Source organism: Archocentrus centrarchus, chromosome 16 (genome assembly GCF_007364275.1).
Source record: "Archocentrus centrarchus isolate MPI-CPG fArcCen1 chromosome 16, fArcCen1, whole genome shotgun sequence".
Taxonomy (NCBI): Eukaryota; Metazoa; Chordata; class Actinopteri; order Cichliformes; family Cichlidae; genus Archocentrus; species Archocentrus centrarchus.
The window spans coordinates 4,564,072-4,588,013 of record NC_044361.1 but is presented as its reverse complement, the minus strand read 5'-3'; the positions used below and the strand labels follow the sequence as shown (position 1 = coordinate 4,588,013).

Genomic DNA, 23,942 nt, shown 5'->3' with positions numbered 1-23,942 from the left:
TTTAAATTGTGAAAGACAAAAAAATCCTTTGAAAAGTAAAAGACGTTACTCACCAAAGTCCGAGTCACACGGCAAAGTGAAACCAGAATGTGCGTTACACGGGCTTTACCTATAACATGTTTGCTAGACTCCATGATTTGATTGACTGGATGGCATCCATGATGAATGTGACCTAAAATGACTAATGAAAAGTTTGATTGTGAGTTGAGTCCTTGAACTCTGTGGACAATTCATTTGTTCTGACCAAGACTGAATAGTTCCCAAACCCAGCTTTCTGACACTGAGCCCTACATTGCGACCCAAAATCCTTTGGTAATCTTCAGATCTTCAGATTTCATGATGCCTTGCACACAGTCAAGGAATCCAGTACCAGAGGCAGCAAAACAACCCCAAAACATCTTTGAACCTCCACCATATTTGACTGTAGGTACTGTGTGCTTTTCTTTGTAGCCTCGTTCTGTTTTTGGTAAACAGTAGAATGACAGGCTTTACCAAAATTCTCAATCTTGGTCTCATCTGTCCACAGGACATTGTCCCAGGAGGATTTTGGCTTACTCATGTAGCTTTTTTATGTCTCTGTGTCAGCAGTGGGGTCCTCCTGGGTTTCCTGCCACAGCGTTTCCTTTCATTCAAATGTCGAAGGATAGTTCGCGCTGGCACCGATGCACCCTGAGCCTGCAAGACAGCTTGAATTTCTTTAGAACTTGACTGGGGCTGCTTATCCAACATCTGGACTGTGCTGTAACCTTTCATCAATTTTTCTCTTCCATGCACATCCAGGGAGGTTAGCTACAGTGCCGTGAACTGTAAACTTCTTGATTATGTTGCGCACCGTGGACAAAGGAACATCAAGGTCTCTGGAGATGGACTTGTAACCGTGAGATTGTTGATATTTTTCCACAATTTTGGTTCTCAAATCCTCAGACAGTTCTCTTCTCCTCTTTCTATTCTCCATGTCTTCAATGCAAAGATTGAGTCAACTTTTCTCCTTTTTATCTGGTTTCAGGTGTGATCTTTATATTGCCCACACCTGTTACTTACCACGGGTGTGTTTAAATGAGCATCAAATGCTTGAAACAAAGTTCTTTTTACCCACAGTTCTGAAAAGGTGCCAACAATTCTGTCCGGCCCATTTTAGGAGTTTAGTGTGAAATTATATAAATTTTGGCTTTTTTTTCCCCCTCTTTCTTTGTGTTTTTCCAATACACACAAAGGAAATGAACATGTGCATAACAGAACGTGTGATTGCAATAATGTTATAGGAGAAATATAAAAATTTCAGGGGTGCCTTTTCGGCCACGACTGTATCTAACAGCAGAGTTGAACCATTCAGCACCAGCTCCCCTCAAACAGCTGCAAATTTGTTCTCCACTCCTGTGACCTGAAACGTTTGATGCATCGAAGCTGATGGAGGGGTTTTCACGGTGCAGCATGAAGCTAATTTTTTTTTGCTTTAAGTTCAAACATTTTAACTCACACAGATTTACCTCTATTCAAATCACCTGGGACAAATTTAAACAATTAAAATTTTATGCAATCACACCACACTGACCTGTTCATTAAATTATTGTAAGATTTCTGTTGTACTTGTGTATTTTTATTGTTAACGTGGAGTACAATAGTTTGATAACTCTGCGCACTTCCTATCAAACACTAATGATCTGTAAATTTGTCATAGGTTTGTTGTGTCGCTTGCAATTTGTGGTAGTTTTGCTTTTGGATTCTGATGCCTTTTTAGAAATCAACAATATTACTATTTTAATAATAACAAAAGATAGATAAGTGTAACAAACTAAAGCCCCAGTCAAATAGTAATGGCATAAACACTGTCAAATATTTCATGGTGTGTCCAAAGGTGACAACTGTTGGAGTAAACTTCATGTTGAATATGGTACTTAAAGTGACTAATAATGATAGACTTGGCCTGAGAGTTGACTCTGATTGTGTGGACAAATCATTTGTTGTGACCAGGATTCAGGGAAAGGATTTCATCTTACTTATTTCAACAATGTAGTAAGGATGTTTTTTGACTGTGCATGTGTTCAGTTTTTCCTACTACAGCACAAACATAAAAAGAAACCTTTTCCTATTGATTCTCTTCAGACGTCAGAGTACTTGAAAAATGTAAAACCTAAATTTAATTCTTTCAGCCTTTTTCGTATCTTCTTTGTGTCGAGCAGAATTATGAGCATTACTTTGTGCAGGCATCCTCAGTCCTCACTTACCGTTAAATATGATGTAGAAATACCTGCATGGAAGTATCAACTATAAAAGATCAATAGACACAACTGCTGCATTAATTTTTTCTTTATTCTAAGATGTGAATGTGTGTTAAAAAAAACATCACAGTGATCCAATAGTAGAGTTAAATAAATAAAAGTGTAAACATTTTAACTGCACAAGAGCAAAAGGAAAAAAAATCAAAGTTAATGAGAAGTATTCTATCCAATACTTGAGGGAAGTCGTAACAAAAACCATTTGACGGCAAAAGTCGAGGAATGACTAAAATCAATATTAACCGGCTGAGGCAGTCATCCCTGTCGTGTTACTACTTAGAGGGCTAAAAACTCAACTTTAAAAATCAAGCTCATGATCAGAATAAACACAGATTTTCCAGTGACATCAATTCCTCCAAAGGAAATACACAAAGCTGAAAAAATGTGTTTATATCTTCTACAGAAAATGTGGCTTTACGTGGAAAAGCCACCGAGTCATGGCTCTACGGGGGAGATCGGGGGGCAGAAACTGCGACTGATGGAAACCGTGAATCTCATCAGAGATCCTCTATACAACGATGGCAACAATCATCCCCATAGACTAAAAACTGCAGTTATTACAACTATATTAATTGATCTATTCTGGATCATGTGTAAAGTGTATTCACACAATTTAAAGAAATGCAGTTTTAATAACTGAAAACAGAACAGAAACGAGGCTTCGCAGTGAGTGTTCACATGAAAAAGAAGCAGCGAAATGTGTCTTACATGCATACATTAACACTGTCAGAAAATGTGGCTCTAAATTCATAGAAACCTGCAGGGGGAAAAACAAACAAAAAACCCTGAAACAATGCAATTCAAATTCGACTTTATTTATACAGCGCCAAATCACAACAACAGTCGCCTCAAGGCGCTTAAACATAAACACTGTTTTAATGCAGGTGAAATCCTGCTTGAGGAAAACTTACTTAGACTTTGTACATGTTAAGACATCAGTAAGAACATGAAATGTTCTGGTTCATTTTTGCATGTTTCACTGTTTTAAGCTCCATTTTTAATTCTGAACTGATGATTGTACCGTGTCTTCTTTCCTGCAGTAAATCATATTGGTTTGAACTGTACTGCATAGTGAATAACATTATCGAAGAAACGGGGGTCGTTATTTTTCTCTCACAGTAGATGTAATTTGATATTCAGTTTCATAAATAAAACCAAATAGGTGTGTAATGATGAATATGGACCGTGAGCAGGTCAGCTGATGAGCTGCCTCCAAAGCTGTCTGTTTGGTACATTTCATCTGACTCCTGAATCTCTACAACGGTAAAAAGCATGACCCACAGAGGCAACAGCCGCCACATTTATGGGAACTGCACCGAGTTCAAAAACACCACTACTCCTCTTTAAGGAGGAAATGAAATGCTTGGTTTTTTGCTTTTCACACCTACATTTTTTTTAAAATACAAAAAAACAAAAATAAAACCATCTGAAATGCACCGAGGACAGAGAGAGGAATAAAGCGATCATGTTGAAGTGTAACAACAGCACAGCTGCTTAAAACCAGGCACTTGTAAGATTTCACGTACAGTCGTGGCCAAAGGTTTTGAGGATGATGTAAGTACTGATTTTCACAATGTTGCTAATTCAGTGTTTTTTTTTTGTTTTTTTTTTAGATCTTTTTGTCAAATGTTCCTATGGTATACTGAAGTATAATGACAAGCATTTTATACGTTTCAAAGGCTTTTATTGACAGTTACACTGACTTTATGCAAAGAGTCAATATTTGCAGTGTTGATATTTCCCTTTTGAGACCTCTGCAATCCGCCCTGACATGCTGTCAATCAACTTCTGGGCCAAATCCTGACTGACAGCATCCCATTCTCACATAATCAATGTTGGGGGTTTATTTTTTTAATTTGTCAGTCCGCCTCTTGAGGACTGACCACAAGTTCTTAATGGAATTAAGGTCTGGGGAGTTTCCTGACCATGGACCCAATTTTTCAGTGTTTTGTTTCCCAGAACATTTAATTATCACTCTTTTCGCTTCCTGGGAACTACCATCACCCAGGACCTCAAGTGGGAGCCCACCATCACCTCTGTTGTCAAAAAGGCCCAGCAGAGGATGTACTTCCTGCGGCAGTTGAAGAAATTCAACTTGCCAGCAAGGACCATGGTGCAGTTCTATACTGCCATCATTGAGTCCATCCTCACCTCCTCCATCACTGTGTGGTACGCTGGAGCCACCACTAGGGACAAACAGAGACTACAGCGCGTTGTGCACTCTGCTGAGAAGGTGATTGGCTGTAACCTCCCATCTCTCCAGGACCTGTACACCTCCAGGACACTGGGGCGTGCAGGTCGGATCACAGCCGACCACTCTCACCCTGGGCACAGACTTTTTGACCCTCTCCCCTCAGGCAGGAGGCTACGGTCCATACGGACCAGAACCTCCCGCCATAAGAACAGTTTCTTCCCCTCTGCTGTTGGACTCATGAACAATTACCCTAAGACTGTTACCACCACCCTCCACAAACGCTGATGACCCTATGTCTATGCACCTGTCTGATTGCACTGATGTACATATTAGTGGAATATAGTCTACATTCTTTTATCTTTTAATTAGTCTCTGCACTGTATATTTTGTAATTTTGTAATATTGTGCTATAGTTATAGCTCTAATATCTCTGTATATTTGCAATTTGTATACTTGTATATTGTCTTATAGTTTTTATACTTATTTGTTTTTTTTCTGTAAGCACGAAGTACCGCAGCAATTTCCTAATGCTGTGAACCTGTTCACCCATATGGCAATAAAACCTTCTGATTCTGAGTCTGATTCTGATTGCCTTATGACACGACGCTCCGCCATGCTGGAAAAGGCATCGCTCCTCACCGACTTGTTCTTGGGACGGTTGGGGGAAGTTGCTCTTGGAGGAGATTTTGGTACCATTCTTTACTCATGGCTCATAGCTGAATGACCTATAGGCATCCTGAAGCCTTCCTCACAACAACTGAACCTCTCTCCTTGAAAATCCAATATATGGTTATAATGCTTAGGTGTAATCTTAGCAGCAATACCCATGCCTGTGAAGCCCTTTTTATGCAAAGCAGTGATGACTGCATACATTTCCTTGCAGGTAACCATGGTAAAAAGAACAATTATTTCAAGAACCATCTTCCTTTGAAAGAATCCAATCTGCTGTTCAAACTCAATCAGCACGACAGAGCGACCTCTCAGCTGAGTTAACTCCTTTTGTGGCAGGACTGAAATGAAGAGGAAATTGTTTTTTGGGATTTAGTTCATCGCCATGGCAAACTCATCTGATCACCCTTCATAACACTCTGGGGGATATGAAAATTGCCATCATAAAAACTGAAGCAGAAATTTTTGTGAAACCAATACTCATTCTTTAAACATCTGGCCACAACTGTACACCATGAACTCTTCAGTCATCATATTCAGAGTACATAAAATTAAATCAGATGGATTTGATAAATTCAACTATTTGATTTGCCACTTTTTGTTGTTTAAAATGCTCATGCTCCCGATTCCTGAGCCAGTAAAATTATTTAACCCAAGATATGATGATTTTAACCTGTGTGTGTGTGTTTGCTTATTTCCTAATCTGAATTAGGAAATAATCAACAGAAGGAAAAGCCACTTCTCCAACATGATGGTAATCTTTTAGAAGATCCATATTAATCTTGTATCTGCAAAAAAAAGCATGGTTCCACGAAACTGTAAACTTTCTGCTGCTTCACTTTAATAATTAAGATGCTATCTCTCATATGTCCAAAAACCAAAATAAAAACACTGAATTATGGTTTAATAGGAACAGCAAATTATTATTACAAGGAAGCTGGGAAGCTCAGATTCCCATAAAGATTAAAAGTGTGGCTTCCATCAGTCTGACTCAGTCAAAACACTGAGGCTGAAAAAGAGTGAGTGTGTGTGTGTGTGTGTTTATTTATTGGCTAGAATTTTGCAGACTACTGAAATATAACATACAGTGGTCAATTTAAGGTTTCCTTGTTTGTGGCAGCTGGTGTGAAGTTAGAAGAGTGGATGTATGAACTCTAATGTTGTGTTCACACCAAGCCAAACGGAGCTCTTTTCTCACTTTTGCCATGATAAGCCAAGCTGGTCCCCTACTGGCTATAGCGATACAATTATCACACAGATAGGACAGTATCATCGTTATACTCATTGTAATGACAAATCAAATGAATGCATTCCCTAAAATGTTATTAATGTGGTCCAACAAAAGGAACCACCGACTGCTACCGTTAACATGTAAATGCACTGCTACGAATAACTCTGATTGGCTGTCACTTAAAAACAAATTTTCCATGTGCTACAGTACCCTGAATATGCAGCTTTGATAACAAGACTTCCTTTGGCAACAAACAATAATTCAAGAAGCACAAAGGACCTTTTAAAAGGCCATCGGCAGTTTACAAAACAACAAGTTCAGTATTTACAAAAAAGATTCGGTCATGTTTTGTTTATCTTCTTAGCTGTAAAAAACTATATAATAAACAAACTGTAACTGAAGTAACAACAAAAGCTCCGCTCCCAATTTTGCTAAAATGTTTTTGGGTGATTTCGGTAATTTAGTCTACAGTAGACACCGATGCCATTTGATATGTACATTTTAAAAAACACAAGCACCTCATCGTCCCCCTCGAACACTGTTTGCTTCGATGTTTCAACACTTCTACGTTGCATAAAATGGTCACACCAATAAATTATAAAAATAGTGTACTACTGAAAAATCTTTTCATACATCAACACTGTACATAACAATAGAAGAAGTCAGCTTTTGCCAAGTTTGCAAAGGGTATTGCTTCACAGTATGTGGACATCACTGATTGGTCCTGCCAGACAAAATTCACTTCTGAAGTCAAAATCAGTTCTACACAGTAAAAAAACTATACAAATGTATGGAGAACATCCCTTAAAATGAGGAATTTAGTAACAGGACCAATGCCAGCAAGCTAAATGACGAGCCACGGAGCTACAATACTGCCTGGCTCTCACAACAGGAAAGCCATCAGGTGACAATGATGCAGCAATAGCTAGACTGAAAAGAGACTAAGTTACAAATACTGAGAACTGCGAGGCCACCAAGAGGGTTCAGACTCGTGGCATACTGGTTTGGTATGTCCAACCTGTTTTGGATCCACTGCTCAGTGAATCAGAACATGAAAAAAGTGGAACTGGGTTTTTGGGACGTAAAAAGCAGCAACGGCAGTGAGTGACCCAAAAATATACAACAAAGAAGGAATGCAAAGAGCAGATTGGTGCTGAGCCGGTCTGTCCAGCGATGTTATCTGAGATCTTTGGAGGCTTTGGGGACTTTGAGAACTTTGTAAATGTCATTGGAAAAGACTGTGGTGAAGTGGGGTCGAGAGTTCCTGGAAATATGGGTGCAGAGAGGGACTTTACCAATATTTTGGGGGTCTTCAACGTCCCAGATCTCTGGCATGCTGCACCCAGGTCTAACGAAGAAAGAGGAATGAGAAAAACGGAAATTTAATAGGAGGAACTGCTATCCAGCAGGGGGGCAACTTAAAATGTTACAGTTGTTACACTAGGGGAAAACCTGAATGATTTCTACTGTACGTGCACTCTACAGTGAAAGAAGCAGCGGTGGTGGTGTAGTACCTGGTTCGCCTGGTGCACCAGGAATCCTCCAGGATGAAAAAGTCCACTCCCAGCTTCATAAGGTTCCTCTTCACAGCTTCTCCAGACATGCGGCTGTACATGGAATAGACCAGCTTGGTTCGCTCCCTGTGAGGAACAACAACAACAACGTTAGAAAGCGGACTAAAGCAGTGAAACGAGAACAAAAGCAAAAAATAGGGTCACAGTTATTAGCAATGAACACTGGGCCACAAAAAGATTACTGATTTTTTTTTTGATGATTTATTAAAATCAGTGATTTTACCCCCATTCTGCAGTTTATGAAACTCAGTGATTCTCTTTTTACAGAATATATTAAAACTCATGAAAAGTTCATACAGGGTACCTCAGAGTGATTCGAGCCTAATCAAACTAAATTCATACTGAAGGTATTATTACCAATAATCATGGGAACTTATGAAAAAGAGTTACTGAACAGTTTTTCTGCAATTAAGCAAAAATATATGCAAATTTGCCAGCCTGCATGGAGTGCACTGCAGTGGAGGACATCCGCCGGTCCACAGGACTAAAAACTAAAGTAAAAAAAATAAATAAATAAATAAAAAAATGTAATGAACTCCCTGCAGTTTTATATCTGGGGAAAAAAAAAACAGACTCAATATTTTTTCGTCTACAATTAAGTTAATAAAGTAAAAAGCAAAACGTCATCTGAAAAACGGCCATTTTAAGTGCCTGTTTGGTCCAGCGCCTAATTTCTTTTAATTAAAGTAAATCTTTACCTCTAAAAATATGAATATGTAAAAAAAACTTTTAGCTAACTTAATGCTAAATTGGAGATTTAAAGAACAGCTGTGAATTCCACTGACCTCAGTCCAGCGTCTTCGTAATGCGGGTGATTGACGATTGGCCGACCTGTGGAAAGCTTCACGCTGGCCATGGTGGGCATCGCTCCAGCAAACACAGCATCTGCAATCAGAGTAAAAACCGAATAAAAAAACAAAAACAGAGCACAGAACAAGAACGCTTTTCATTCATTAGATTATTTACAGTACGCCTTCTTTGTTCTTCATAATTTATAACAGAATGTACTTCGCATTAAAATTTTATGCTACAACTGGGGCAAGCTGCTTAGAAATATTAATCTTATTACTAATTAAAACTGTTGTTTTAGTCACATTAGGTCAATCTAAACACTACAAGTGCTGGGGGGGGGTGTCGTCATTACAACAGCAGTAACAACAGAAATCATTTCTTGAAGAAGTTAATGTTTGTCTAATTTTTCTAATTCTAAGATTACACAACGTGAGCACTTAAGATTATGTTTTAGGGATTCATTAGTTTTACAACTGATTCAGATCAGTTCATCACAGGTCATAGTTAAAATATACATTATAATTCTCTAATAACCAAAGATTACAGCAAACAATAATATCTTATATAATATGGCCACAGCGGCTTTTTGTGACAGTGGAGAGAGACAGGAAAAGTGGGAGAGATACAGGGGAAGACACGCAGGCAAATCGGCGCCGGGCCGGGACGCGAACCCGGGCCGCCCGCACCGCAACGCGGCGTGTGTATGTGGTCACCGGCTTTACCACTAAGCCATCCAGGCGCCGGCAAACAATATCTAACGCATTTGATTTGACTATTGTTGAAGGGAGACCAAAAAAAAAAAAAAGGTCCTCTTGGAGTTTTTGGGTTAAACAGCATCAATTTATACCACCAGTTATCTCAGGACACTTCACACTGTAAGGCAGAAATTATAATAATATAGAGGGAACCCCAATAATTCAGCTGTTCAACATGAATCACTGTAAAATGAGCACCTCATCCAGCTCACAATCCATCACAGTTCACACGTCATTACCGTGTACCGTTTTTCGGTACCGTGTGTACCGAAAAAATGTTATCAGTTTTGTTGTCATTGAGTGGCTGAATACAGTAAAGAGAATTAAAATCTGAGAAGAAATGGAGGCTTGTAAACAGTCAGAACCACAAAAATGTTTCTCTAAAATCTGATCAATACTCTAGGAGGAATAGATCTTTTGGTCAAACAAGCATAAATAAATAAATAAATGAGAAATTTTGCAAATATCCAGCTCTTTTTATCCAGCAGGACAATCTCCACTGTTGTTTTCTCTGTAGCGATGAAAGCAGGCAGTCACTCACTGGGACGCGTGTTTTCCTGGATCCAGTCCAGCAGCTCCTCCTGGGGGAGGTTGCTGAACTCTCCAATGATCGCCCACTGGGCCTGCAGGTTGGTCATTCCCTGTATGGCCATGATGGCCATTACAGCAAAAACCACAGTTTGGTGCTTAAACTTCTCCCCGATCCAGCCAAACAGCTAAAGGACAGACAGAGCACATATTTAAGTAAAGAAGAAACTTTACAGGTAAAACAACAGTGAAAGCAGTCTTTTTGGCATCACTTATCGTGAGGGACAGACCTGTCTGGAGCAGATCAGTGATGCCATGATGCACATGTGGGGTGTCAGGAAAAGCTTCAGACGCATGATAAGGATGGCCAGGACAGCGAAAGCCACCAGCTGCAGGCTGTGGTACACAAGCTACAAAGAAACAAGTTCACACATAGATCTGATCAAAACTGAAATCAAACAATATCATAATCATCTACCAGGAACTCTGAGCACTCTTTTGTAGCTGAGCTGTTAAGCACAAGAATCAGATTCATGAAACAACCTGCTATCTAAATTCATATTTCATAGTATTTTGCGTCGCTGCCATAATGACCACTTATCACAAAGTGTTTTTAAAAAGGACAGAGAGTACATTTTAACGTACACCCGACCTTCTCATTACATTTTCAAGTTCTCCTAAAATAATTCATCAAGTTGTCAAACAACATGAAATTTAAATGCATTTTAAGTCATTTATGAAGAACGGGGCAGCTGTGGCTCAAGAGATCCAGCTGGAAAGGTTGCTAACTCCACATGGTGAAGTGGTTCTGGGCAAGACGCTCAACCCCAAATTCATAGAACTGCACCATATAAATGAGTGGATGTGGCACTTTGACTGCTCAGAGAAGAAAAATGCTATATCTAAGCACCAGTTCAAAAACGCCAATGTTATATGTGTGAATGAAAGCCCACTGTGTGCCCATCTTTTAGATATAAACAGACAGGAGTCAGTTAAATTTAGGGATACCAACCTGTCCAGGTAGGAGTCATAAACCACTGTGAACCAATCTTACCTCCTTTAGTGGAGATGAAAGTTAAAAAAGATGTGCTGGAGGGGCAAAAACAAAACCACCCCCCCAAAAAAAGTAATGGCTTTGCAGATGGAGGTCACAGTCCGCTGCTCACGCTTCTTATTCCTTCTGACTGATTTTTCTCTAGTTTTGTTTTTTGTTAGTATCCTTGTGGGAGGGTACCTGCTGCCCAATCAGGTTTGCAAAGGTAGCCCAGCTCCTCCAGGATGGAGGACACATGCTGGGTTTGCTGTGTCTGCCAGCACAGTCTCGAGCGTGTGGAGGAGACGGGCCGTTAAACGAGGACAGCTGGACGGGGCTATCGAAGGGTATCAACCGAGCAGCGGGACCGGTATCTACTTTTTGTGAGGAGGAGCAGGTGGCGCTCTACAAAGTGACCAGTAGGCTACGTGCATGCATGTTTCTGACCTGCTTGACGCAACACCGGACCTGGCAGATTAAAATGAATTCCTCATAATTTACTGAACTACAAAAATGTAACTACTAAAAACAGTAACAAAACCATGAATAGAATAACTGTTAATAAGGGTGTCTATTTTCTTTGAAGTTCAAACTATGTGGGTAAAACAAATTTTTTAATCTGTAATGCTGTCTGAATGTTTGACCTCCTGATTGTCTCCCTCTCAATTTTTACGGCACTCAGTCGACTGAGATCAACTGTCTCAGTGATTGCTCGTTTGATGTAGGATTGTCCTAATTAACTATGATCTCTTCTGTACTTTTTAACTGTATTATTCTGCACAGTAAGAAAGTGTTATTCTCTATAGACCATGAATGCCATTATATGAGGAAGCTGTATAAACTGAACATCTGAACATTTTAGATATATTACAGAAAATGACATGAAGCCGCTGGGAAAAAGCAGACAAAGGGCAGCACTGTGGGATTTTATAGCAGAAGGGAAACTGCCTTTGATTTCCTATTAATGAGAAAAGGGATCAAAGTCACTCCGGGACAGAAACTGAGCAGACTTCACTGCACGGGAGAAATACGTAAAACTGGGCTAGGAAAAAAGGAACAGATGGAGGTGTGGCCAAGATAATGGTTACATATGCATGTATCTAACAACATAAATAATGTGCAAACTATTTTTCTCACCTCTCCTTTTGCAGCTATTTCAGACCTGCAACACAGAACAGAGGGAAGTATGTGAACCCAGCTGCCCACTCAAGCACTTTAACCTGAAATAAGTTTTTTTTTTTTCTTTAACCTTTAAGACAAGATACTACATTACTTCAAAATATTACAAGTTTTCCTACTTAAACACTGTTTCTATTTGATCAACTGAATGCATAAAGTCTGTGAAATCACCCTAGAGAGGAAGCCTCACCCTGCAGCTTCATCAGCATCTTCAGTCTTAGCCGACGTCTTCTCCCCGTGCCTCAGGGAGCGGACTATATCCTGGACAGTCTGAAGACGACAAATGGTTTGAAGGATATTCTCTCTTATGTTTAAATGTATTGCATATCATGGTTTGTCAAATCGTTTCATGTGTTCTTAGCTCAGCCTGGGTAGGGCATAATAGGGTTTAATCCCGGGATCCGGGATTCCCGGGAAATGCGATCAGAACCATTTCCCGTTTCCCGGGAAACGTTAGACGGGAAACCGGGAAAAAAGTCGCGCGCGTCGATTTGACTTTCAGAAAGAAAAGAAAGCTTCAGAATGTTAAATTTAAAGGAAATATTGAGAGAAGGGTTCGTTTAATGCGAAAAGCATTACTCTTCATTTCAGGCACGTTCAGCCTCCGTTTAAGGCTTCAGCCTTCATCTCAAGCGTTTTAATAGAGGTATTACACAGTTGTACTTTTTCCTCTTTAATTTGTTGAAATCGTAGGCAATGTGTTTACCCTAAGGTATTTTGTATTATATAATTTTATATTATTATATATTGTTATATTGCATTATATAGCCTATAAAATACGCCTGCCCTGAACAATAAAGAAATATCTGTTTAACTTCGAGTGTTTCTTTTCCTCGTTTGCAGCCGCTTACTAACAATCATGAATTAGGATACGGGCCTAATGTGTGAAGAAATTATCATGAAATAGATTGCTTTAACATATTTCGCTTTTAAAATGGAGTTGAGTAAAATGTATATTTTTTAGGCTATAAGGATTGGCCAGTTTTTCAAAAGACGATTCACAGCGAACCTACTTTAACCCTCAGACACGGTGTTATAAATTTGCTGTTGCCAGAATGGCAATGACCAAGTCGTAGTGCGTTACTCAAGGCCCTGTGTTATGTCATATTATAGTGTAGTACGGTAGTTAACTTTTCAATGACTATTACAGCGTTCCACTGGTGGAGATATAGTGCAACAGATGTCGCCACGACAGCGTGGCTGAGCCATTATCAATGCTGTGGAGATGAACCGTATTGTTTTGCACCAGCAATTGTAAAATAGCTTGTTATCATTCCATGTACAATGGAGGAATATTCGAATTATATTTGTTAAGGGAGTGTTGAGGAACGATACAACACCGCATAGCTCGAGCACTCGAATCTCGAGATGTAGGTTTTATTGCGTTAATCAAGCCAACGTTGCCCCCTACTGGGCATAACAGGACATAGCTGGAAAGCTACCTCTACAATATCACAATAGGTTAAGGCCGACACAGGCTACAGAAGGCCTAATTAAAATAAAAAAATAAATAAACTTTTTCCCGGGATTCCCGGGAAATGGCTCGTCATTTCCCGGGATTTGATTCATGTCATTTTCGGGAAAAATATTAAACCCTAGGGCATAACAAGATTAAACTATATAAATAGGAGTTCCTCAAATGTTTCCCCTCTAAAAATATTTGTGACCAGAATCGGGGGTAAAATCTTTTAATTCTTCCCTTCCGAAGGTTTACATATACACAATTATATAAATTTCCTGAGTAGACCAAATGAAACAGCAATTTTCTGAAAATGAAAGAACACCTTCAAAAACCCCTCTTACTCTGCTCAAGCACTTCAGGGGAAGAGAAAGGTATCTGTAGAGACGAGAGCAGACAGCAGCTTTGTCTTCCAGCTGCTGTGAAACAGCATTACACGGCTCAAAAAGTGATTTGATTATTATGACTGCCTGCTGTACAGTTCTGAAAGGTGAGATTGTAGCTTTTCATACTGCAGACACTTTCCGACAGCCGTGCTGTTTAATTTCTGCCAGCTGACTTAAAAAAGAAAATATTCAAGATTTTAACAAAGCAAAGCAAGTTTTTTTTTTTAAATCCACACTACATTTTGTTTTTTTGTGCTAATGGTGCCATTTGCTCATCTCATATTTTTATTGAACTTGTGTAAGTATGCTAACATTTCCTTGGTGAATATTTTCTTGGTAATTTAAAATGCTTCTTAGGTTCTTTTTGACAGATTATATCCTAATGCTAATACTGCCATTAACTAGGTTGCTATTAACATATTCAGCTATGGGGTGGCTCACACAGTACCGAACGATCCAAACAACCATATGCTAATGCTAATGACCGCATCACTAGCTAACTGTTGCAATAGCGATCTGTTACGGTAGCTAACTGCTAGAATTCTCAGAACCCTGGTGTGCATTTCCAAAACCATTAACTACATTAGTCTGCAGCTTTACAAGTTGCACAAGAATACCATTATCACTGTAATAGGTTACTTCAGAGTTCAGTAAGTAAGCAAATTTTATTTCAAGAGCACATAAAATCAAAGCGCTTTACACTAATAACTTAGAAAAAAGATGCTAAATTCATTCACAATGTTTACATGAAATAACCCAAAAGCACCTAATCCTCCAATCACAGTTCCAGAAATCAGCCGTTTCCAAAAGCTTGACAGAAAAGCTACGTCTTAAGCTAAACTGTTTAAAAACTGTGTGAGCTAACAGTAGCAATTCTATTCTGCGCTTTAATATAGCAGATGTTGTTTACATTAGAAACAGCCCTCCCTCCTGAACACTTTACTTTTATGATGAACTGTTTAAAAATATAAATTTGTACTGTATCTAAGCTTAGCAGCAACGAGTTTGCAAGTATCCTACATGAAACATGGTGAGGATGTTGTAGCTTCTAGCCGTCACCCAAAGCTTTAGCGACAGTCTGTCAGCATATATGGAGCCATCAACAAAAAGAACAGTAACCAACACACCTAACCTGCTGCCATCTGCTGCTTTGCTTTACAAGTCTTGCTTTTTTTTGGTCACTCTTGTTCTGCTGCTTTGAAACCAAGCGTTTATCCTTTTTGTAGGTGCGGATTTATACCTACGAGGAAACTTACCCGGCCAGCAATGAGAGCAACCACCAGCACGTTGATGGGCAACAGCAACGTTTTGAGGTAACGAACAGGAGTCTGAGGCAGAGAAGCAAAAAAAAAAAAAAAAAAATGAAAGGACTATCAAATGCTTTCAAATCACAGCCGAGCATTGTAGTCAACCTAAGCTGAATATAATCCAAAAAGGGGTCTGACAAATACACAGCAAAGTACTACAAAAATAGTAATAAAATAAATTATGCTTAAGAAGAATTACCGGATTCTTAATTTAATGCAATCAAAAGCAAATGCTTGAAGAAAGAAATATTATGAATTATGACATGTTACAATTCTGCACATAACAGAACAATAAAACTACAAAGTGTAAATTAAAAAAAAGAATTTTAAAACATTAAGAAACAAGAGGGCAGATTACAGCTGATTTACAGCTGTTCTAAATGCATGCATTATTTCTCTGCAACGCTCAGAGAACACACACAAAACCAGGCCGCTGTCTAACCCATAACTCAGCCCAGAATGAGCTGCCAGCTTCTGCTGTCAGGTTTTTGTTTCTTGTCAAATTCAGAGCACAGTTCTGGTTCCCTCGACAATCCAACCACTCTGATACAAAGCAGCAGGCCTTTCCGAACATTTCTGACATCTTCACAGGGCTGACATTTTTAAAAAGATCTGGCAAGATTTTTTCTCACCAAACTACCTGAGACCTGCATTTTATCAGTGAAAGGCTTCAGCTCAGAATCTCAGTGATCAGACATCATCTTTTACTGGCAGAGATTCAAGTTTCAGCTCTGACAAAGGGACAGAATTTACCTCCAGTTCCATGAAGTCAAATTCAGCAGCACACGTGTACATCAGCGTGTGGAAATCCTTGTAGCTCGTGAACTTGGACTTGATTAGTCCACTGATGTGAGCCTAGAAAAGACATTTTTAAATAAAATTTTAATCTACAGCCCTGTGAAATTTAAGAATAATGTGATTCAATCTTACTTGATCTGATCATGAAATATCAAATATGGGTTAAGTGGCCCATATTGCTAGAGGCCATTTACACTTTTTTTTTAACTAATCTATTGTATCATTCCCATTCATGAGGTCCTTTTTTGGTTCAAATACTTACATGTGCTGGTCATAAAATTATAATATCATGAAAAAGTTGATTTATTTCAGTAATTCCATTCAAAATGTGAAACTTGTATCTTATATTCATTCATTACACACAGACTGAGATATTTCAAAGGTTTGTTTCTTTTAATTTTGATGATCATAACTGACAACTAATGAAAACCCCAAATTCAGTATCTCAGAAAATTAGAATATTGTGAAAAGGTTCAATATTGAAGACACCTGGTGCCACACTCTAATCAGCTAATTAACTCAAAACACCTGCAAAGGCCTTTAAATGGTCTCTCAGTCTAGTTCTGTAGGCTACACAATCATGGGGAAGACTGCTGAGTGACAGTTGTCCAAAAGATGACCTTTGACACCTTGCACAAGGAGGGCGAGATACAAAAGGTCATTGCTAAAGAGGCTGGCTGTTCACAGAGCTCTGTGTCCAAGCACATTAATAGAGAGGCGAAGGGAAGGAAAAGATGTGGTAGAAAAAAGTGTAGAAGCAACAGGGATAACTGCACCCTGGAGAGGATTGTGAAACAAAACCCATTCAAAAATGTGGGGGAGATTCACAAAGAGTGGACTGCAGCTGGAGTCAGTGCTTCAAGAACCACCACGCACAGACGTATGCAGACATGGGTTTCAGCTGTCGCAGTCCGCGTGTCGAGCCACTCTTGAACAAGAGACGGCGTTAGAAGCATCTCGCCTGGACTAAAGACAAAAAGGACTGGACTGCTGCTGAGTGCTCCAAAGTTATGTTCTCTGATCAAAGTACATTTAGCATTTCCTTTGGAAATCAAGGTCCCAGAGTCTGAAGGAAGAGAGGAGAGGCACAGAGTCCACGCTGGCTGAGGTCCAGTGTAAAGTTTCCACAGTCAGTGATGGTTTGGGGTGCCATGTCATCTGCTGATGTTGGTCCACTGTGTTTTCTGAGGTCAAAGGTCAACGCAGCTGTGTACCAGGAAGTTTTAGAGCACTTCATGCTTCCTGCTGCTGACCAACTTTATAGAGATGCAGATTTCATTTTCCAACAGGACTTGGCACCTGCACACAGCGCCAAAGCTACCAGTACCTGCTTTAAGGACCATGGTATCCCTGTTCTTCATTGGCCAGCAAACTCACCTGACCTTAACCCCATAGAAAATCTGTGGGCTATTGTGAAGAGGAAGATGTGATACGCCGGACCCAACAATTCAGAAGAGCTGAAGGCCACTATCAGAGCAACCCGGGCTCTCATAACACCTGAGCAGTGCCACAGACTGGTCGACTCCATGCCACGCCGCATTGCTGCAGTAATCCAGGCAAAAGGAGCCCAACTAAGTACTGAGTGCTGTACATGCTCATACTTTTCATGTTCATACTTTTCAGTTGGCCAACATTTCTAAAAATCCTTTTTTTGTATTGGTCTTAAGTAATATTCTAATTTTCTGAGATGCTGAATTTGGGTTTTTCATTAGTTGTCAGTTATAATCATCTAAATTAAAAGAAACAAACATTTGAAATATATCAGTCTGTGAGTAATGAATGAATATAATATACAAGTTTCACTTTTTGAATGGAATTACTGAAATAAATCAACCTTTTCTTGATATTCTAATTTTATGACCAGCACCTGTAATATCTACACACTAACCGACAAATTCTTCATTCCTGTTATTAATGTTAAGTCAAAACTATCATTAACCCACAGAGGAAAAGGGTTATATTTGAAAGACAGGAAGTTATAGTAACTTACATCATCAGAAGCACCCAAGACTGTGGATAGCACGTATTTAAGCAGAACTGTTGAGCCGACCCAAGCCAGGCCCTGCATGACCTGCAGAGAAAGGAGAGAACTCCACATTGGCATTTTTTTTGTCCCTGATTGATTAAGGAATAACTGCTTTTTGTTACATTTAGTTTTGCTTAAATAATAATAACAATTATAAATTTAAAAAAAATCTAACTACAGGAATCAGAATACTGCAATATTTAACAAGCTAATTAAATAAAAAAAGCCTAAAGCTAAATATTACAGTATATTTTGTGCTATTTTGGATCATCAAGGTACCATTTTCTCCTTTTCTTACTTGTTTTTTTTTCCCTTTCAAAAATATCTGAATGATGTAAGAATGATAAAATTATTGTAACTGGCAATATGTACTTCTTCAATAAAGCACAGAAGGAAAGAAAACTCTTCAGTACCCAGATGACAATGCCTTGTCTGAAGACTTGAGAAAATCGATCCCTCATTGCAATGATTACCTAAAAATAAAAAAACTCATTAAAAAAAGCTCTATTAAAAGACATTTTAACAGCTCATTTCTTAACACAATGTATTTGCTCTTTAAATGTGTTACAAATTCATACTCTTATAAACTTACTGTAATTTAAACCTAGCTGCACCACTGATCAAAATGAACTTGACTGACTCGAGTCAGTCGATGGCTGTACAAACAACACTGGAGTCTCCAACTCACCCAGATTGACACAAGCGAAGAGGCGTAGAAGGATGTAAGGAGCATGGAGTTACCAAACATCAGGATAAAGCAGACGCCCAGTGTGATCTGCAGAAAGAAGGACAAAGAGGAGGCATCATTTATCATATACAGGTAGTATCCAAACAGCTGAGGGCTATTTAGTGCAGCTTGATGTGTATTATCTGTGTGTGCAATTAAACATAATGCTGAATTTGCAAGCTTAGCAGAGAGCTCTGAGGCTTAGCCAGTATTTCTACTGGTCTCATAAAAACACTTAGTCCCATGTTCAAAGCATTGGAAAGAAAATCCCGTGCTCTCTGTAGCAGGAGGATGGTCTGGGATGCAGTGTAATAACAGTCGGTGTGCCACTGCCTTTTTTTTTTTTTTTTTAAAAACACTCTTATGATGTCTAGAAAATGTCAGAAAGCAGCACTTCTCATCTTTTCTAAATTGATTGCTTAGATTACTGTGACTGTCAGACCAGCTAATAGCAACATATGAGAGGATATAGAGAATTTTTGCTTGGAAAAATAAAACTATTACACATTAATTAGTTCAAAATATCATGCCTAAAATAAAACTATTACACATTAATTAGTTCAAAATATCATGCCTAAAATAAAACACTCTCTAGATTAAGCTTCTCAAACATTTTTCAGAAATTTGGTGGCAGTTAACATTGAAAATTCAAAGCTTTTCTCAGGCTTTTCTCAGCCTTTGTGCTCACTTAACGAACAGTACAGACAGATTTGCGCTTCACTCAAATGTGTCTGTAAGAGCGAGACCCCCGCTTCCAAAGGAGTGCTGTGCATAGGTTTTTCAGTAGGTGTTTTTTTTTTTTTTTTAAAGTCATTAATGCATCTGGGAAGATTTTAGATTTTAAAAAGGCAACAGACATGAAATGAAGCATGATGATGAATGTTGTGGGGGAGAGAAATGCTAGGCAGTCACACCAAGCTCTTACATATATATGTATATATAAAAAAACTTACAAAACTAAAAACCAAATGATACCTGATCAATCAAATACTCAAGTCCTCAGATATAAGACATTCAGTTCTCTTATTTTTAGAATGCCAGATTACATAGTTTAGCTCTGGATGAAAACATATCCTGCTGGCATATGAAGGTATGTGTACAAGCTGTAGGTCACAGAGGACACTCACTCCTGCTTTTGTGTCTGTATTCTTTTCTTGAAAAGACACACACACACACACACACACACACACACACGCACACACACGCACACACACGCACACACGCACACACACAGACACAGAGTCATCATTCCCAAGCTCTCTAAATTATGCAGAGCCATATGCCTTCCTCTGACACAAATCTCAAGCATCTTACCACAAAGGCCCTTCTCCTTATCTGTGGAGCACACAGGCCCAGGCTAACAGCTTGGCATGCTGAGAGGATTAAGGGTAATGAATGCAAAGAAAAGGGACGAATGTCCAAAAGAATACACCCACAAACAAATAAAAATATCTTTACACATTTTCAAATGAATACAGATATCCTTTTGTCCTTGGCAGTGTGAAATAACTTGCCCACACATCCCCTGCCTTTTAGGCAATCGTGCATGCACAGTGGTATCCTTAAAGCCTTCCCCCAAAGTCCACCCTGTCTCTGCTGACTTTGTCCAACTGGCTCATGTGAATTTTTCCCCACTGAGGAGCTGCAGGAGATAACGAGAACTGAGGCAGAGGAGGTTACAGCTCTGAAACTTTCACTTATACTGGGCCCAACCCCTGATTCAGAGAAAGTCAAACTCATGCTCCTTGGTAAATTGCTTGAAGCAAATCTATTCCACCTTTCCGCAGATGCATTAGTGTCAAATATGTGAAGCTGGCCATCAGAAAGAAAATAACTGGACTGCTTTATGGATGCATGCTTTGGAAAAGTCATCTACTGTACCATATGAGTAACGAGGATGGACTGCATCTTGGCAGCAGCGAGGTAACCCAGAATGTAAGAGGCAAACAGAGAAGCCACCTGAAAAACAAAGAGCAATTTACCGTAATAATTCACTCCAGAAAACCCATTAATACGCCACATTCAAATAAAAAAAGTCTCATTGTACTTAGCATAGCTAGCATAGCTTTGTGGTAGTAACAGAGGCGAATGTTTTTTTTTCTTTTTTTGAAATCCAAATAACAAAATTCCCTTTTACTAAAGTTAATGTCAAAGCTGGATTTTATGTTTTGTTAGCACTCGACCCTTTAGGGAAAATCTGCATTCCTTCCTTCCATCACAAATCTGTGTTGTTGTACCTTAATTCCAAGTAAAAATAAAAATTTGTTTAAAACGGAACCTCTTTTTTTTTTTTTTTTTACAAAACTTACATTTCCCTTGTATTTATTTATAAACATCTGAAAATGCTTCTCTTAGTTTTTATCCATCCACCGACCATCATCAGCTGCTTTGTTGAGTATAGACTATGAGGGAAGCAGTTGTTCAAACCAGCTCCTCCAGCTCTTTTGAGGGGATAAGCCATTCACCAGCCAGCCAAGAGACATCATCTCTCAAACGTGTCCTGGGTGTTCCCCCAGGTATGCTCCCACTTGGACACGCCCAAAACGCCTCACTTAGGAGGCGTTTTGGGCGTATGACTAGCACGGATCCTAGTCATATGCTTGAACTGCCTCAAGCAGCTCCATTGTGGAGAAACAGCAACTCTACTCTGAATGAAGCCTTTCAGAGGAAGCTCATTTCCACGATCTCATTCTTTCAATCCCCACAGACTGAGGCTGTAGGACTGTAGGAACATAGATCAACTGGTAAATCAACATCTTTGCTTTCACTCTCAGCTCATTCTTCACCGTGACAGACTGGAATAGCATCCATATTTCTGCAGACATTGCACCAGTCCATCTAGCAATCTCCCACTCCAGTCTTCCCTCATTTGTGAATAAGACCCTAAGACACTAGAACTCTGACTGAGGGCAGAAACTCATTCCCAGCTCGGAGTGGGCACTCAACACTTTTCTGGCTGAGAATCCTTTTCTGAGATTAGAAGGCGCTCATTCTCATCTCAGCCACTTCTTCATACTCCCAAAGGACCAAATCCACAGCACCGTCTGTCCAGTGCCTGTTCTTGTGGTGGTAATCCACATTTGAATTTGATCACAAGTTGTATGGTCCTCTAAATTAGCCAATACAATTATTGATTATAATCAAACTGGGTTTGATTATTGTAATTGCTCAGAAGGCCTACTTCAGGCCTTGTAGCAAATTAACTGTGTGACTGCAAATTTAATAACTTACAAAAAACCAAACAAACAAAAAAAACAACTTCCTCTGGACTGATGAGTAAGCAGTGTTGGTGGGTGTATTTGGCCTTGGACTGCATTATGCATGCAGTGGCTGGGGTGAATGGGTTCAATTAACAGCTTAGAAATGTAAAACAAAGAAATAATAGCTGTGAAACAACACGTCCTGTGTTAAAATCCCCACACAAAAGCAGCAGTACCCTGAGGGGGCAGCAGCAGTGTGGGCTAAACTGTTACTGAGCACATATGCTCGCCGCAGTGACCCGTTTGTTCTGAAGTTGTTCGACTTTTGTCTGCCAGCCCACACATTTTAACTTACTACTCCTTTATACTAACTTAAACCTGTCAATCAGTTTCAATTATTCTTATTTAACAGTTTAACAACTCTTGAATTACATGTTTTTTAATGAGTTTATCCCTTTTCTTTGAGTCTTTCTAATCTCCATTTCTCCACCATTCTGCCCGGCGTCTGTATTTTTCACACCTGCCTTGCCACAGTCCTCTGTTCTCTCCTAGTCTCTATTTTCTCTTCAATCTCTCTGCTCCCTTCTCCCCCCCCCCTCACATTCTCTCTCAAAGTTTATCTTGCTCTGTTTACCTGGGTGAGCAGCACAAACTGGGCAAACTGCCAAGGCAGCATGAAGCACAAATTGGAGATGCCTAGAGAGACCATGGCTGTCCGGCTCGGGTTCCGTGTCCTGGGGAGAGAAGAGACACAGACGGGAAAGGGGGGGGGGGGGGGGGGGGGGGGTGAGAGCAAGGCTGTAACAGAGATAAGACAAGATGTATTAAGATGCCCGAGAAAACACACACACACACACACACACACACACACACACACACACACACACACACACACACACACACACACACCGACTGTACTACAGAAACCCTATTATGGACCAAGCGCCACTGAAAAACTATAAAACAGAAGTCCTTTTCTATTTACTGTAACAGTGACATCAAGAGAAGTCACAGTTTCAAAACTGTTATCGCACAACACGAAGTGTCAAACACCAGCTGGGTGTTAAAAGGAAGGAGGGAAAAAAACAAAAACAGATGCTTTCCCGTGTTTCTTTTTCCATTTCAAAACGTTTCAGGCGCTGAGGTTTAATTAGGCGGACAGAGTGAACACCAAACTAATGCAGCATACAATATTTCAGCTATGTAGGTGTAAGTATTATGAAATGATGACATGAAGATGTGTTCAGACATCCACTCAGTGAGCATTTTATTTGGATGGTACGTTCAGCTGCTTTTTATCATCCAATCAGGCAATCACATGGCAGCAGTGTAATGCATAAAAATCATCTCAATAGAGGGTAATGTTGCTTCACTCTTCAGAATGAGAAGTTGAGGTATATTTGAGTATTGCTGGAAATGGTGAAAAACAAAAACCACTCAGCGAGCAGCTTTTTGGAGGCAGAAATTCATTGTTGGTGAGACCAGAATGGACAGAAAGGCTACAGATCAACTTTTACAACTGTGCTGAGCAGAAAAGCAGCTCAGAATTAGCAAAGTATCTTTTCTTTAGGTATATGTGCTTTGACAGCACAAAACCAGGCGAGGGTCCAGTCTTGTCAGCCAGCAACAGAAATCTGAGGCTGCAGCAGACACAGGATCAATATAAGTAGAAACTTCAAGGCTGGGAAGAAAAAAAAAAAATTGCAGCTAGTCTAATGATCCTCAGTCTCAACAGCACAGGCTGCTGGTGGTGTAACAGTAATCAGTCATGGTTTGAATGCCACACAGCCTATCCCAGTAATCCTTTG

At 39.5% G+C, this 23,942-nt stretch overlaps 1 protein-coding gene across 1 annotated transcript in view; it reads right to left on the bottom strand.

The window, feature by feature from the left end:
- Positions 1–4,938: 4,938 nt before the first annotated feature.
- Positions 4,939–23,942, bottom strand: part of dpy19l1l (dpy-19-like 1, like (H. sapiens)) — a 29,581-nt gene continuing 10,577 nt past the window's right edge. Inside the window, 14 exon segments of the mRNA XM_030750509.1 lie at positions 4,939–7,718; positions 7,885–8,010; positions 8,730–8,829; positions 10,033–10,207; positions 10,310–10,429; positions 12,190–12,214; positions 12,422–12,501; positions 15,333–15,404; positions 16,137–16,238; positions 18,172–18,252; positions 18,621–18,680; positions 18,896–18,982; positions 20,816–20,893; positions 22,769–22,868. Coding sequence (XP_030606369.1) covers positions 7,547–7,718; positions 7,885–8,010; positions 8,730–8,829; positions 10,033–10,207; positions 10,310–10,429; positions 12,190–12,214; positions 12,422–12,501; positions 15,333–15,404; positions 16,137–16,238; positions 18,172–18,252; positions 18,621–18,680; positions 18,896–18,982; positions 20,816–20,893; positions 22,769–22,868 — 1,378 coding nt within the window. The 3' untranslated portion in view covers positions 4,939–7,546.